This window comes from Meles meles, chromosome 8, assembly GCF_922984935.1.
Source record: "Meles meles chromosome 8, mMelMel3.1 paternal haplotype, whole genome shotgun sequence".
Lineage (NCBI taxonomy): Eukaryota > Metazoa > Chordata > Mammalia > Carnivora > Mustelidae > Meles > Meles meles.
In genome coordinates, this window is record NC_060073.1 from 103,323,504 (window position 1) to 103,336,465 (window position 12,962).

General features: G+C 50.5%; 1 protein-coding gene across 1 annotated transcript in view; it reads right to left on the reverse strand.

Annotated features, from left to right (window-relative positions):
- Nucleotides 1–12,962, reverse strand: part of GRIK4 (glutamate ionotropic receptor kainate type subunit 4) — a 417,952-nt gene that overhangs the window by 40,012 nt on the left and 364,978 nt on the right. The window contains exon 14 of the mRNA XM_046017419.1: nucleotides 5,812–5,925. Coding sequence (XP_045873375.1) covers nucleotides 5,812–5,925 — 114 coding nt within the window. The remainder of the gene's footprint in view (nucleotides 1–5,811; nucleotides 5,926–12,962) is intronic.

The following is a 12,962-nucleotide window of genomic DNA, read 5'->3' on the forward strand; positions in this document are numbered from 1 at the left end:
CCAACGGGCCTGGAGCATAAGATGTACCTGGGTGGCCTGAAACATGGGCCTCCCATCTCCTCTTGTTCTCCAGACCACTGAGATCAAGGCCAGAAAAGAAACAAGGAATCTAGTTCAGTCACTCATCCTGCTGCCTGGGCTATGAGGCCTCCTGACAGAAGCCAGGCTCCTGGGCTCCATGCTGCTCCATCAGGAGCCACAAAGGAAAGTGGGGCTCACTGCCCACAGGACAGTGAGGTACCTCCCTCAGCCTTCCCTCCTGCCTTTCTTCTTTCTGTAATTACAGAGCCAATATAGCCTGTTTGGGATGATCATGTTTCCGCATCAAAAACTGTATCATAAGAGCTTCTGGCCTGACCAGAGGTACCTTTTTCCCACTGTATGTCCCACTAGGATCGACTTAGGGAGAAAGAGATAAAGACTAGTACAGTGCAGCAAATACACGGGCAGAGGGCTGCTGCTCAGGGAAAGAGGCCAACAGCTCCATCCAGAGGAGTCACACTGAAGAGCAAGTGACATTTGAGCTGGGTATCGAAGGCTGAAGAGAAGTTTGTTCCGCGGCCAAGAGGCAAGAAGACGGGCACGAACCTAGATTGGAAGAGGCTTGTGTGATGGTGAAGCAGTGAGCGCTACGTGGTGAGGACACCTATAGCAGGAGCTGCGAGTAGAACAGGAAAGATGGGCCATGTTCTCTGTGCTCAGAAGGAGGGACTTGGTCTTGTAAGTGATGCACAGCCAGTGAACCATCTTAAGTAGCTTAAGTAGGAGGCTGATATGATTCCATTTGTAAAAAAAAAAAAAAACAAAAACAGTAAACTAAAAAACGAACTCTCAGCAAGTCACGTGCATTTATGAAATATAAAGCTAATGCCTTATTGTGCACAGGTCAGGCACTGTCATAGGTGCGTCTCTTATGCACTTACGTATCCTCATTAAATCTGCACGACAACCCACTGTCGCAGGTGAGAAAACTGAGACACAAGGGACACGCAGCAAGTACATGGCAGATCTGGCTCCAGAACTTTCCACTGCTTCTTCATGAATGCTGGAAGTGACTATGACCCTCTGATGGGGACGCAGTACTGGAAGAGAGGGTCACACCTCTCATCCAGTGACCTCAAGGAGGATACAGGCCACCAGGATGGCAATTCAGGTCAGAGATAAGGAAAGCCTGAAGCAAGGTGGATTCGGTGGGGGTGGAGAGCATGCTTGAGAACCATCTAGGAGGTGAGCTGACTGGCTGAATATGTGCAGTGAGAGAAATGAGGGGCAGCTCGGGGGACTGGGTGGAGATGCCATGAGGTGAGATGGGACAGGGGAAGAGGAGGAAGAATTCCACAGAATATGGTTTGTGACACCGAATTTGAGGTGCCCGTGGGATGGTCAGGTGATGTCTAGTCATGCTAGAAATACGCTTCTAGAATTCAGGGGAGTGGCCAGGGTTGGATTTACAGATGCGGCAGAGAGCTCTCAAAGAGAGAAGGGAAATGCGCCAGGGACATTCACAGGGCAGGCAGAGAGAGAGAGAGAGAGAGTCAACAGAAATGCTGGAGGGGCAACGATCAGAGTGGTAGGAGGAAAAACAGGAAGAGACAGTGACCTGGAACCTGGAACGGAGAGAGTTCTAGAAAGTGGGAAAGTGGGAGGGATCGACAGTAACAAATGCTGAAACCAGAATTCTAAGTCAGCCTCTGAGTGGCAGGGAGTAGTGGATCCAAATAGCGAAACGTTCTTCTGATTTTGGTCCTAGAGATGCCTGAGCAGAAACAGAGATTATACCCCAATGGTGAGAAGAAGGAAAATATGACATCATCGACACTTGGTGATCCCATGGTCATGAGAAACTAACCCTAGGTAATCTTAGATGACTGGAAATTCACGCACTATTTCTGATTGTCTCTAGACTTCAGATACATACCTGACACCCCTTACTACTTGGGAGGGTTTTGCAATATTTTCGAAAGAGGCATTTATACTTTGGGTTAATTATTTTAACTTTTGCACACAGGCTTCATCATCACCAGATGTTCACATCTTGGCAACAATCACTCATGACACAGATGACCTCAGATACAGAATTAAGACAGAGATTCTGGGCCATATTAGATTATAAATGAAATTAATCATCTTGAGAAACTACCAACTTCAGAAAAATTCACAAAAGAATAAACACCCAGTGTTCAACTTTATTTTTGTTAATGTAACACTATTATAGGAGAGAGAGAGCTTCTCTCCATAATTTCAGATTGAGGCTTTCATGGTGAACTCCACGGGGCTATCCTGTGGTATTAGCTGTTTCTGCCAATTCAGATACAGCAAAGTTCATCTCAGACCTGTTCTCTCCAGGTCTCCCCTGGTTTCATTGATTCAGGATTGTTCTCTCCAGCTGATTTTTTGGTACTTTCTAAGCACACTGCCTCACACACAGAATGCACTCAATAAATATTTGTTGAATAAATGCATAAACTGTCAGCTCTGCTTAGTGTAAGGTGTTCATGCCAGCACTCAATTTTTATTCAGCTCGGCCCCCTGTTATAAATCAGTTCTGAGCAGCCATGTGGCAGATCAGTGCCTCGTTGTAGAGGCTGGAAGTGGGGAGGTCTCCTGACCAGAAAGGGGAATCGTATGACTTTGGGTTCTCCAGAGAGACAGAATCAGTTGGAGATATATGTGTGTGTGTGTGTGTGTGTGTGTGTAAAGAGATTTACTTTAAGGAATTGGCTCTCACCATTGTGGGAGCAGTTAAGGCCAAAATCTATAGCGCCTGCTGGAAACTCAGGCAGGATTTCTAAGGGATAGTCTTGAGGCAGAATTCTTTCTGCTCCAGGAAACCTGTTTTTGTGCTTAAGACCTTCCACTGATTAGATGAGGTCCACCGACATTATCAAGGGTAAATTCCTTCACTTAAAGTCAACTGAACACAGCTGTTAATCACATCTACAGAATATTCTCACAGAATATCTAAGCTAGTGATTGATCAAACCTCTGGGCACCATAGCTTAGGGAAGCTGATATGTAAAACCTCACATTCCAAGAACTAATATAATCATAGGTTTGTGGTAGTGGGTAATATCTAGCCAACAATCCAATTAAAGATGTCCAGAGGACTGGTGAGTGGGAATTTGTTTCTGGTGGAGTTGATATTCCAGGCAGTGGTGTGCCCGGTGGTGAGGGTAGCCTAGCAGAGGACGTCCCCTGGCACTGAATAGAAACACCAGGGATCAGGGGCCTTTACCCACATGGTTCCTCCCAGTCCATCGGGTTGTGAGTGGGGCTCCAGTATCCTTGGCATTAATCAAGAAATCAAGGCCAGGGGCGCCTGGATGGCTCAGTGGATTAAGCCGCTGCCTTCGGCTCAGGTCATGATCTCAGGGTCCTGGGATCGAGCCCCACATCGGGCTCTCTGCTCCGCAGGGAGCCTGCTTCCTCCTCTCTCTCTGCCTGCCTCTCTGCCTACTTGTGATCTCTCTCTCTGTCAAATAAATAAAATAAAAAAAAAAATCTTTAAAAAAAAAAGAAATCAAGGCCAGAGCCTAGTTGTACAGCTTGGCCATAGTAATATGATTTAGAGAAAGGTCCTATGTTCCCCCACTTCTTTGGGATGCTGCCTCAGGGCTCAGTTGCAGGAATGGGGTGAGGCAGGTTCAAGACACAGTGCTAGCTGGAAAATCACCTAGGGACTACGGACAGGTATAAGGAGGACAAGAACCCTTGTCTCAAGAGTTAGAACACCTGGCTTCCAGACCCCGTCATGCATCAGTTCCAAGTGTGACTTTAGTTTCCTTACTGTCAAGTTGGAATTCTAATGCCTTCCCTCTTCTCAAACAACAGTCCTAAGGACCAGATGAGAAAAGGTACACAAGAAAGCCTTCTAGGATAAGTTACTCAAAGATCACATGAATGAGGGGGGCCGCCTGGTGTCCCAGAGATAGCACAGGCTCGAGGCACACCATTCTTGGGTGTGATCTCTGATCTTACACTTATAAGAACAACACGAGTGTACTGGTGTCCTAGTCCACTAGAAGAAAGTACCACAAGCTAGGTGACTTAAAACAATAGAAACGTATAGTCTCACAGTTCAGGGACGAGGAGTTCAAGATCGAGGCATCAGCAGGGCCATGCCCCCTCTGAAGGCTCTAGGGGAGGATGCCTACTTGTCACCTCTAGCTCCTGGTGGTTGCTGGCAATCCTTGGTGTTCCTTGGCTTGTAGAGACAGCATGCTACTCTGTCTCCAAATTCACACGCTCTTCTCCCCCGGGGTCCACATTTCCCTCTTTTTACAAAGATACCCCTCCTTGGCTAAGGGCCTGCTCGAATCCAGTATGACATCATCTCAACTTGATTAGAGCTGCAAAGACCCTTTTTGCAAATAAGGTCACCTTCACGGGTCCTGGAGCTTGGGACTTCAATATGTCTTTTGAGGGGACACAAGTCAACCCATAACCATAGTCAAGATCCTTGCAGGTGCCCGAAAGACTGTCTGGCACGTAGGAGGTGCTCAATGAACGGGAGCTTTCATCATCGTGGAAAAGAGGCGGGGGGGGATCACTCTCGCCATTAATTCACAAGATAGCGCCAACAGTGCCCAAATCCTCACACTGCTTTCTGTCTTAGCCTGGGGAGCTTGGGATTTCGATGCTGCCTCTTCTTCTAAATGCTGTGACCTCCTTTTCTAAGCCAGGCAGCGATCATGATGGATGCTGAGGTCCAGCACTGGATAGTGCTCCTCGGAGCTGCTCCAATGGGCTCTGTGACAAGGGGACCTTCCCTCTTACAGAAATGGGCTGCAGTTCCCGATGCCCTAGCAGCCCTGGCTACGTGAGCCCAGGCTGGGACTGTGAATACAGACAATCCTCTTTCTCCAGGGCTGGGATGTGGGGCCAGGGAAGGGGTCGGAAGCTAGAGGGTCTGTTCTTCAGCAGGCATGTGGGATGAGCGCTTGATCCCTTCCCTGCTGGGCAGCCTTGTGGTGCCTGGTAACACCCCGCAATATTCTAGGTTAGTGTGACTTTGGACACCGAGAATGACTTGAGCATTGGGGAATCCATATAATAGCTGTGCATTCAGAGCCAGTTTGGATAAAAGGATGAGAAGGAGGCTCTTCTGGTTCAGGCAACTGTGTCCTGGCAACATCACTACTACTCCCTTTGTAGATGAGGCTCAGCCCTGTTACTCTCCTGTACCACTCCCCCTGGCCAGTGTCCTCCGTCAGGTCTGTCCTCACGCCCACTGGTGTGCCTTCCCAAACTCATTTAGACCCTTACTCTACTCACGCTAGGCAACTTGAGCAGAGAAGTCTCTCTCTCTTTTTGAAGGATGCCGAAAAGGGGACAGGCCAGATATAAAAGACATTATTTATTCACCAATATGGCTAACCCGGAGAGGATGGAGTCTGCATTCCCTCACCAGACAATGCTCAGAGTGACGAGAGATGCACCTGGGAACCAGCAAAGCCCTTGAAAATGCTGGGATGACTTATCTGGACTGGAGACCCCATCCCTAGGAGGAAGCAGAGTGACCAACAGGTCCACTCACGAACACACCGCACAACCAGGGTTGAGCGCTCGCTCTCAGCCATCCCTAGTCAGTGAGGCAGAAGTAATTTTTACTGGAAAGCCCACAAGTGTGACTTTTCCATTCTTTCTGTTTGCAAGTCCGCACAGCTGATGCAGGAAAAAATAGCCCAGCTCATTTGCATTTAAGTCTTGAAATCTAAATATTTCTGTGAGTCATTCATTATTACCATAAAACTCAGTGTTTGCATGCAAATAACTTTAATGACATAAATGCTTATAAAATAAGTCTCTTACCATATGAACTCGGTAAAGAATGCTAATTCCCAGAGTCATGAATGGCTTGGAGAAATCAATCACCTTCTCCCGCTCCGCAGTAATGGTGAGGCCCGCCACGGCCAGGTCCGCTTTCTGAAAGGGACAGACAGAGCCCATCAGTGGGGCGGCCCAGGTGAGATGCAGGGACAGGGACTTGTGGCTAGAGGCCGTCCCTGCTTGGGAGATGTCACTCTGGTCCGTCTTCTCAGTGTGCGGAGGGACTCTGGGTAGCCCCGAGCCATCTCAGACCCGAACAATCATTCACGAGAGGACAAGGTGCTGAAGCTGGAACTTGGGCACACTTGTGGCCAGACGCCTCTAGACACATCATAAGTACAAACAGCAGAGGACGGTTCAGGGACCGTCTCAAAATGCCCAAGGAGAGGGAGAACTGGCACAGAGGCTGCTGGGTTCTCAACAGGAAGTCGTTTTAAAATTCAACTTCCCAATTTGCTCAGTCCACAGAACTTGACGGAGGTGTGAGCCTGAAGAGGAACCTCGGTGGGGGGGGGGGGGGCTTGGGGGTGCGAGAGAAAACGGATGCAACCATGGAAGAGAGAGACAAGCTAACACCACCAAGGAAGCGAGCGGGTAGCCCCACCACACAGAAATCATCCTTGTCAGAGCCGGGACTGGACCTCAGGCCTCCGGGGCCCTGGACACTTACGTTGCTGCCGCGGTTACAGTTCAGGCGCCAAAGAAGTAAAAGAAGGTTCTGTGGCCTTCCATGTAAAAGCCACCAGAATTTGTTCTGAAGACATTTCCTTCCGTGCTCTCGGCCCTCGTGGGACACCACAGATGCCCACATCGGATGAGAGTGAATTCAACGCGATCGGCTTCCTCAATGTTCCTCTTTGCCAGACAGTGCTTCCTCGTCCCTTATTTAAACCCATCCCCTGGCAAAGCAAACTCACTTCCTCTTAGTCTGCTTCCCTTGCACGGTGCAAAGGGGAAAAGCCCAGAACCAGCGTGCCGTTCGGGTCCCTCAGCAACTCCCTAACCTAGGCCAGCCCCTAGACATCCTTGGCCTCGTCCTTAAACCAAGGATGTGAGGTGAAGACCGTGCCAGGACCCTGCCCAAAGATTCTCTAACAGGGATTCTCAACATCTCGTCTCTGACCACCTGCATCAGAAACATGTGGGAGGCTGACTAAAATGCGAATTCCTGAGTCACACCCTCGACCCCCTGGAGCAGACGGTGGGTAGGACACAGGCATCTGTATTGGTAACGAGCGGCGCAGCTGATTCTGACATCCACTAATATTGAAGAACCATGTTTTTTTTAAAAAAAAAGATTTTATTTATTTATTTGACAGACAGAGATCACAAGTAGGCAGAGAGGCAGGCGGGGGGGGGGGGGGGCGGCGGGAAGCAGGCTCCTTGCTGAGCAGAGAGCCTGATGCAGGGCTTGATCCCAGGACCCCAAGATCATGACCTGAGCCGAAGGCAGAGGCTTAACCCACTGAGCCACCCAGGCGCCCCAAAGAACCATATTTTATAACCGAGGCGTGTATCTCAGACTGGCCTCCACGTCAGCTTAACTCCTTCTTCTAATTCCGGTGGAGCAGCTGATGGAAGAGAGGAAGACAGAAAGGAGGACAAGCGGAGTCCCCAGCAATCTGAGAACAGGCCAGGCGTCTCTGAATGAGCACACGCACATACGCGCACACGTGCACGATTCTCCCTAAATCACTGCAAAGAAAATAGAGAAAGAGACACGCTGGCCCTCATTCTGCACACAAGGGAATTTGCGATTTGCGTACAAGAAGGATAAATCTCTTGGCAAGGGTCAGTCTCTCCCGTATTTCAACCTTGCGCCTCCACTCCCGATCCACGTTCCGTCTGCTGGAGCAGCCATGTAATCTGGCAGAGGTTAACGAACTCAGGGCCCTATAAAGGGAGGCCAGGGGCAAAGAAAAGAAACTAGGGTGCGGATGTAAGAGATTTTTAATAAAAAATGAAAAATGTGAATGTTTCATTGTGCTCTTTCTGTATTTCTCCAAGAGAGTGTTGATTACTGCTATCAAGTGAATCAACCCTTGAGATTAAAAAACGAAGTTTGATTAGAAGATTGTTAATGCTTTCATTTGGGGGCTCTTTGGAGGGCTGCTTGGGTCTTTCAGAACCTCGGCCCCTCCGCCCGCTTGAGAGCACAGGTGTACACCAACAGATAATCAACCCAGCACAAAGACCCAGCAGGTGCAGTGCCGGGTCCCACATGGGCGGGCTTCTAGCTAGTTGGCAGCCAAGCCCTGCATGAACCTTGGGAGGAGGAGACGAGAGCCAGTTGGGTTGGACCAAAGGAATTGAAGAAAAGAGGAGGAAAACGAAAACGGATAAAGTGGGCAAAGATAAACACAGCTTTCAGTCCTTTCTCTGGTTATTTAAAAACACAGATCCTGCCCCCCAAATTAACTGAACTCAACAACTCTACCCACAGGTTTCTTTTCCTCACCTACAGCTTTCACCCCAAAAGGGCAAATTTTGTTTTTGTTTTTTAAGATTTTATTTATTTATTCGCCAGAGAGAGAGAGAGAGCAGGAGCAGGGAGCACTGTACGGAGAGGGAGAAGCAGGCTCCCCACTGAGCAGGGAGCCCGATGCGGGACTCGATCCCAGGACCCCGGGGTCATGACCTGAGCCGAAGACAGACACTTAACCGACTGAGCCACCCACACATCCCCAAAAGGGCAAACGTTGTGCTGGAATTTGGAAATCGGTTCACAAGTTTATAAAAGCTGGCCAACAATGATGTCATGGTAAAGCCGTAAAGCCTTTCCTGGGTGCGTGCAGAATGACCACATACCCAGGGAGAGTGTGTGCCCCAGGCTCGGACAGGGCATCTCTGTCTACTCACAGAGAGACCCTTCCCAAACTGGGCCAAACAGAACAACGGCCTCATGGGGACACTGCTGATTCATGGCCACCAGCCGGTCCCTCTTCCCTTTGCCGCCCCCCACACCCCCGTCAGGAGTAAGTTACAGGCAGGGGAGGAGGCAGGGAAAGCGGAGTGGGATGGAAAAAAGCGTGGCAAGCTAAAAGAAATGATGGAGGTTTCATGGTGGTGTTTTTTTGGTTTTGTTTTGTTTTATTTAATCAACTCAGTATAGAATAGTAATTATCTACCTTGGCTTCAACACCGCCCATAATTTTAGCGACAACCTCTGGGGATCCGGTTATTCCAAAAGACACGCGTTCATTTTATTTCACCTTAGTTAAAAAGACATTATGCTATAAAGCAGTCTTAGATGAGGAGATAATATGCCATGAAACCAAACTAACAAGCCAAGGGGGCTGGGAGTGTACAATGCCAGCAACCATCGGCGTAGGGGAAGGAGGGAGGGGAGGGCAGGCTGCCCGTCCATCCCAGCCCTTCTGCATCTCTGGCCACTCGGGGCAGGAGGGCTGTGCTCTCGGGCAGAAAGAGCTGTAGACAAGACATCAGAAGACGTGGCCCTGGTTGCGGCCAGGCCACAACTCACTGGGGCCGTGGACGAGTTACTCCATTTTCTGGGGTGAAGTTTCATCCCGTCAGATGAAAAGGCCCCACCAAATGCCCTCTAAACTGTCTTCTCCAGCTCCCAAACCCCACACTTTCATTTCGCTTGCCTCAAACAGGTAGAGCTTACTTCCGCGGGCCCTTGTTTTGCTCAAGAAGATGACGGTGGTCCGCAGAATCGAATGTTCTGGAACAGACGAGGAGAAGGAGCTCTGAGGAAGAAACTCGCAGACTGGTCAGCAAAGACCAGCAGCCGACAGGGACCCCAGGCGGGGACATTTTATTTTAGGGAAAGAAATCCAGAAAGGTCAGGAAGGGACACCCCCATCTGGACAGCAGGTCTGGGAGTGTAACTCCACGGGGTGGGAAACCAAAAAAGGTAGGCATCCCCCAGAGCCAGGGAAACAGGAGGAGGGCTGATAAAAGAGAAGTGGCAGAAAGTTCTGTATGCATTACAGTGTTCCTGGTCTTGGGGTGTGTGTGTGCGCGCGCGACCACAGGGGCATATAAATACATTCCCTCTGAGAGAAAGACCTCTCTCCTCCCCATTTTTGATTGAAAGTGTTCTTTGAAGAGCTTCATGTTCTGCCACTGAGAGATCCCCCCCTTTTATCTCCTGGATGTTTGCGGAATTTACAAGGGGAGGGCAGGCTGGAGCTGGCCTGGAGGTCATTTCCAAAACAGACTATCCTTTGGCTCATGGAGTTTAAATAGGGGTCATGCAACTGCCCCCATTGCTATCAAAGCCTGGAGGCTCAGTGTGGCTGCCGTGCTTCTCCTGGGAGCTGGGGCCTGGCTGCGAAGAAGGCAGCAAATTCACAGCAGGGCTCCAGGCGGCATCTGCCTGAGCCCTGGCTCCCACCTGGAGCCTCCCTGAGAGCACAGATACCACCGGGAAGGAGTCTGATGGCAGCCCTGGCTCCTGCACCCTAAAGGGAACAAAGCACTTTTCTGTATCCTCCTCCTCTTCTAGAGAGCTGCTGCCCCCTTTTGGGCAAAACGCTCTCCCATCCCCTCAGCAGGGCCCCAGCAGCAAGGGCAGACCGCCAGTGGCCTCAGACAGCCTTCCCCCTGCCCAGCAGCCCCTCTCCGCCACAGAGCTGAGCTAAGGAGAGGATGGGACAGGGCCCAAGACAGCATACCTCTAGCCACTCAGCATCTCTGGGACTCATTTTACTGGGCCTGCCCATCGCCGTCCTGGGAGAGTTAAGAGAGATGGCGGGAGTGCAAGAGACTTCTAACTCAAACACCCTGGAGAGCTCTGCCAGGCCTTGGGGGAGCTGTGGAGACTGCAGGATGAGGGGCTGAGGTTCAGCCTTCAGGATGGGACGGACCTGTCTGGATTCCATTAGTATGCACCGACTTGCTGCGTGACTTTAGGCAAGTCACTCAACCTCCCTGAGGCTCAGTTTCCTCACATATAAAGTGGGGATAATAATCGGACCTTCCTCCTAGAATTGCTGAGGAACTAAGTGAGACGAAGCTCTGTAGACGTGAGCACGAGTGAGCACGGGGCCCAAAGTAAATACCCGGTGTATGTTTGCCACCAGGAGGCCTACAAGAGTCTCTGCAGACAGTATCCTAACCCATGCTGAGCAGGAACGTTCCAGAGGGCAGCCAGGCCTCTTCTAGCTCCATGTAGGGCAGGGGACCCTGGACATTTGGCCCCTGGTGGTCTCTTCCAGGTGACCCGGGACAGACACAGAGATGTGTTAACACTGGTGTGACTGCCTGTCTCCAACGATTCACACAAGGACCTTCTTAGGCCTCATCCTGTCCCACTGCTTAGAAAACTCAAGGAAAAAGCTGACACCCAGCTTGGAGACAAAACCGAGTCATTCCCCTCAGTCTCCTCCTTGTTATGTGATTCTCCTCCGGGGACAGCAGATTAAACGACCTCCCCAGCTTCCTTTGTGCTATCCGTGATCAGCTTCCAGAGCTTTTCTGGTTTTGTTTGTTTGTTTTTTTACAGCACTCTCCCCCTCCCTGCACCCTGACGATCCCAGCCTCCCGCCCCCTGGGGCAGCCGGCCACTCCTCAGTGCCAGCAGCTTCCTGCCCCTCTGCAGGCCACATCTGCACACACTTTATTTCACCTGCCGCTCAGGCTCCACAGTGCCTTGCATTCTTTGCTGTCATTTATTTAACTCTGTGATCATGTTACTTAACTCTGGAAAGCTCTGGGAGGCTACAGATGGAATGAGAAAATGCTGCACAGAATAAGGTTGTATTGAGCATTCCTGGAAACCTTCATTCCAAGGTAATTGTCTCGGGAGATCCCCCGTGTATGGAGGAGGCTTACGGAATTCCAAGCAAGGCCTGCTTAAGGCTGCGAGAACGCGAGAACGGGGCTGGCATAACGCGTAAACACCCAGACAGGAAGGAGCTCCGGGTCCACCAAGCTTGGCTTGGCAGCGAGGGATCATGTGCGTTAGGCTCTGGCTGAGGGTGACATGGGGACACTGAGTTCGTCGAGCTCCTGTAAGTGCTGTGTTCTGGGTTCCCCCACCTGAGTGTGGGCTCTTGGGGTAGGCAGGGACAGTGTGAGGACCTCGTGCCCCTTCCTCCAACTGCGATGCTCAGCATTCCCTCAGCTCTCTTTTCTGACTCTCCACCCTGTCCCAGGCAGTGGGCAAGGTGCCGAGAGACAGGCATGGCCCCTGACGGCCCCTGACAGTCCACTGCGGAGGCAGACCTGTCATCAAACCGTCAGAGCAAATGTTTGTGAAATTACGGCTGTAATAGGTTTTATGAAGGGCTCCTAGAAGGCACCACGAGAAGGTAGAACAGAGCATTGACAGAGTCTGGGAGGTCCAGAGAGGGGGAAGCTTTCCCAAGATGAGATGCAGTTGCCTGGGCAGGAGTTACCTGTGAGATGGCCTGGGGTGAGCACTCCCAGGGGAAGGGATAGCATGTGCCAAGGCCCTGAGACAGAAGGAAGCTTGGTGCTTTCCAGGGCCCGGAAGAAAGCCCGAGTGGCCGAAGGACATAAGGCTGGGGAGCATGCTGTAAGATGAGGCTGGAGAGGCAGGCAGAAGAGGCAACACACTGAAGAGGAATCGGATGGACCCTGAGTATTTTAAGCAGTGGATGGCCTACAAGATAAGATTTGTAACACTAAGGCGGCTAACGCCTACAGCCCTTCCTGTGTGTCAGGGACTGGACTGAGCACCTGCTGCATATTATCTCACTTAGTGCTCACAAGACCCCTATGGGGCAATCTACTATGATTACCCCATTTTACAGATCAGGAACGTGAGGCTCAGAGAGGTTAAGGAACTTGCCTAAGGTTGCACAGCAAGTAAGTGGCAGAACCAGATTCAAACCCAGGCAGTTGGGCTTCAGAGACTGTGTCCTGAACCCTCAACCAATTCAGTTGGCTCTAGTGAAGAAAAAAAGATTCAAGAGAGGCAAGAAAAGACCACCCTCATTTTTCTAGAAAAAAAATTAACTTTTACACCATGATAACCATACCTGTCCTCCTTCTTAGCCAACAATACACAATTCTGTGAACTCCGGTGACTTCAGCCTCACTTCCCAGCATCCCCTGGGGCCCAGAGCAGCTGACTCCAAACACACCTTGCACTTCCCGACAGCAATGGCTCCAACGACCTGTGTCCTCCATCTTGAATG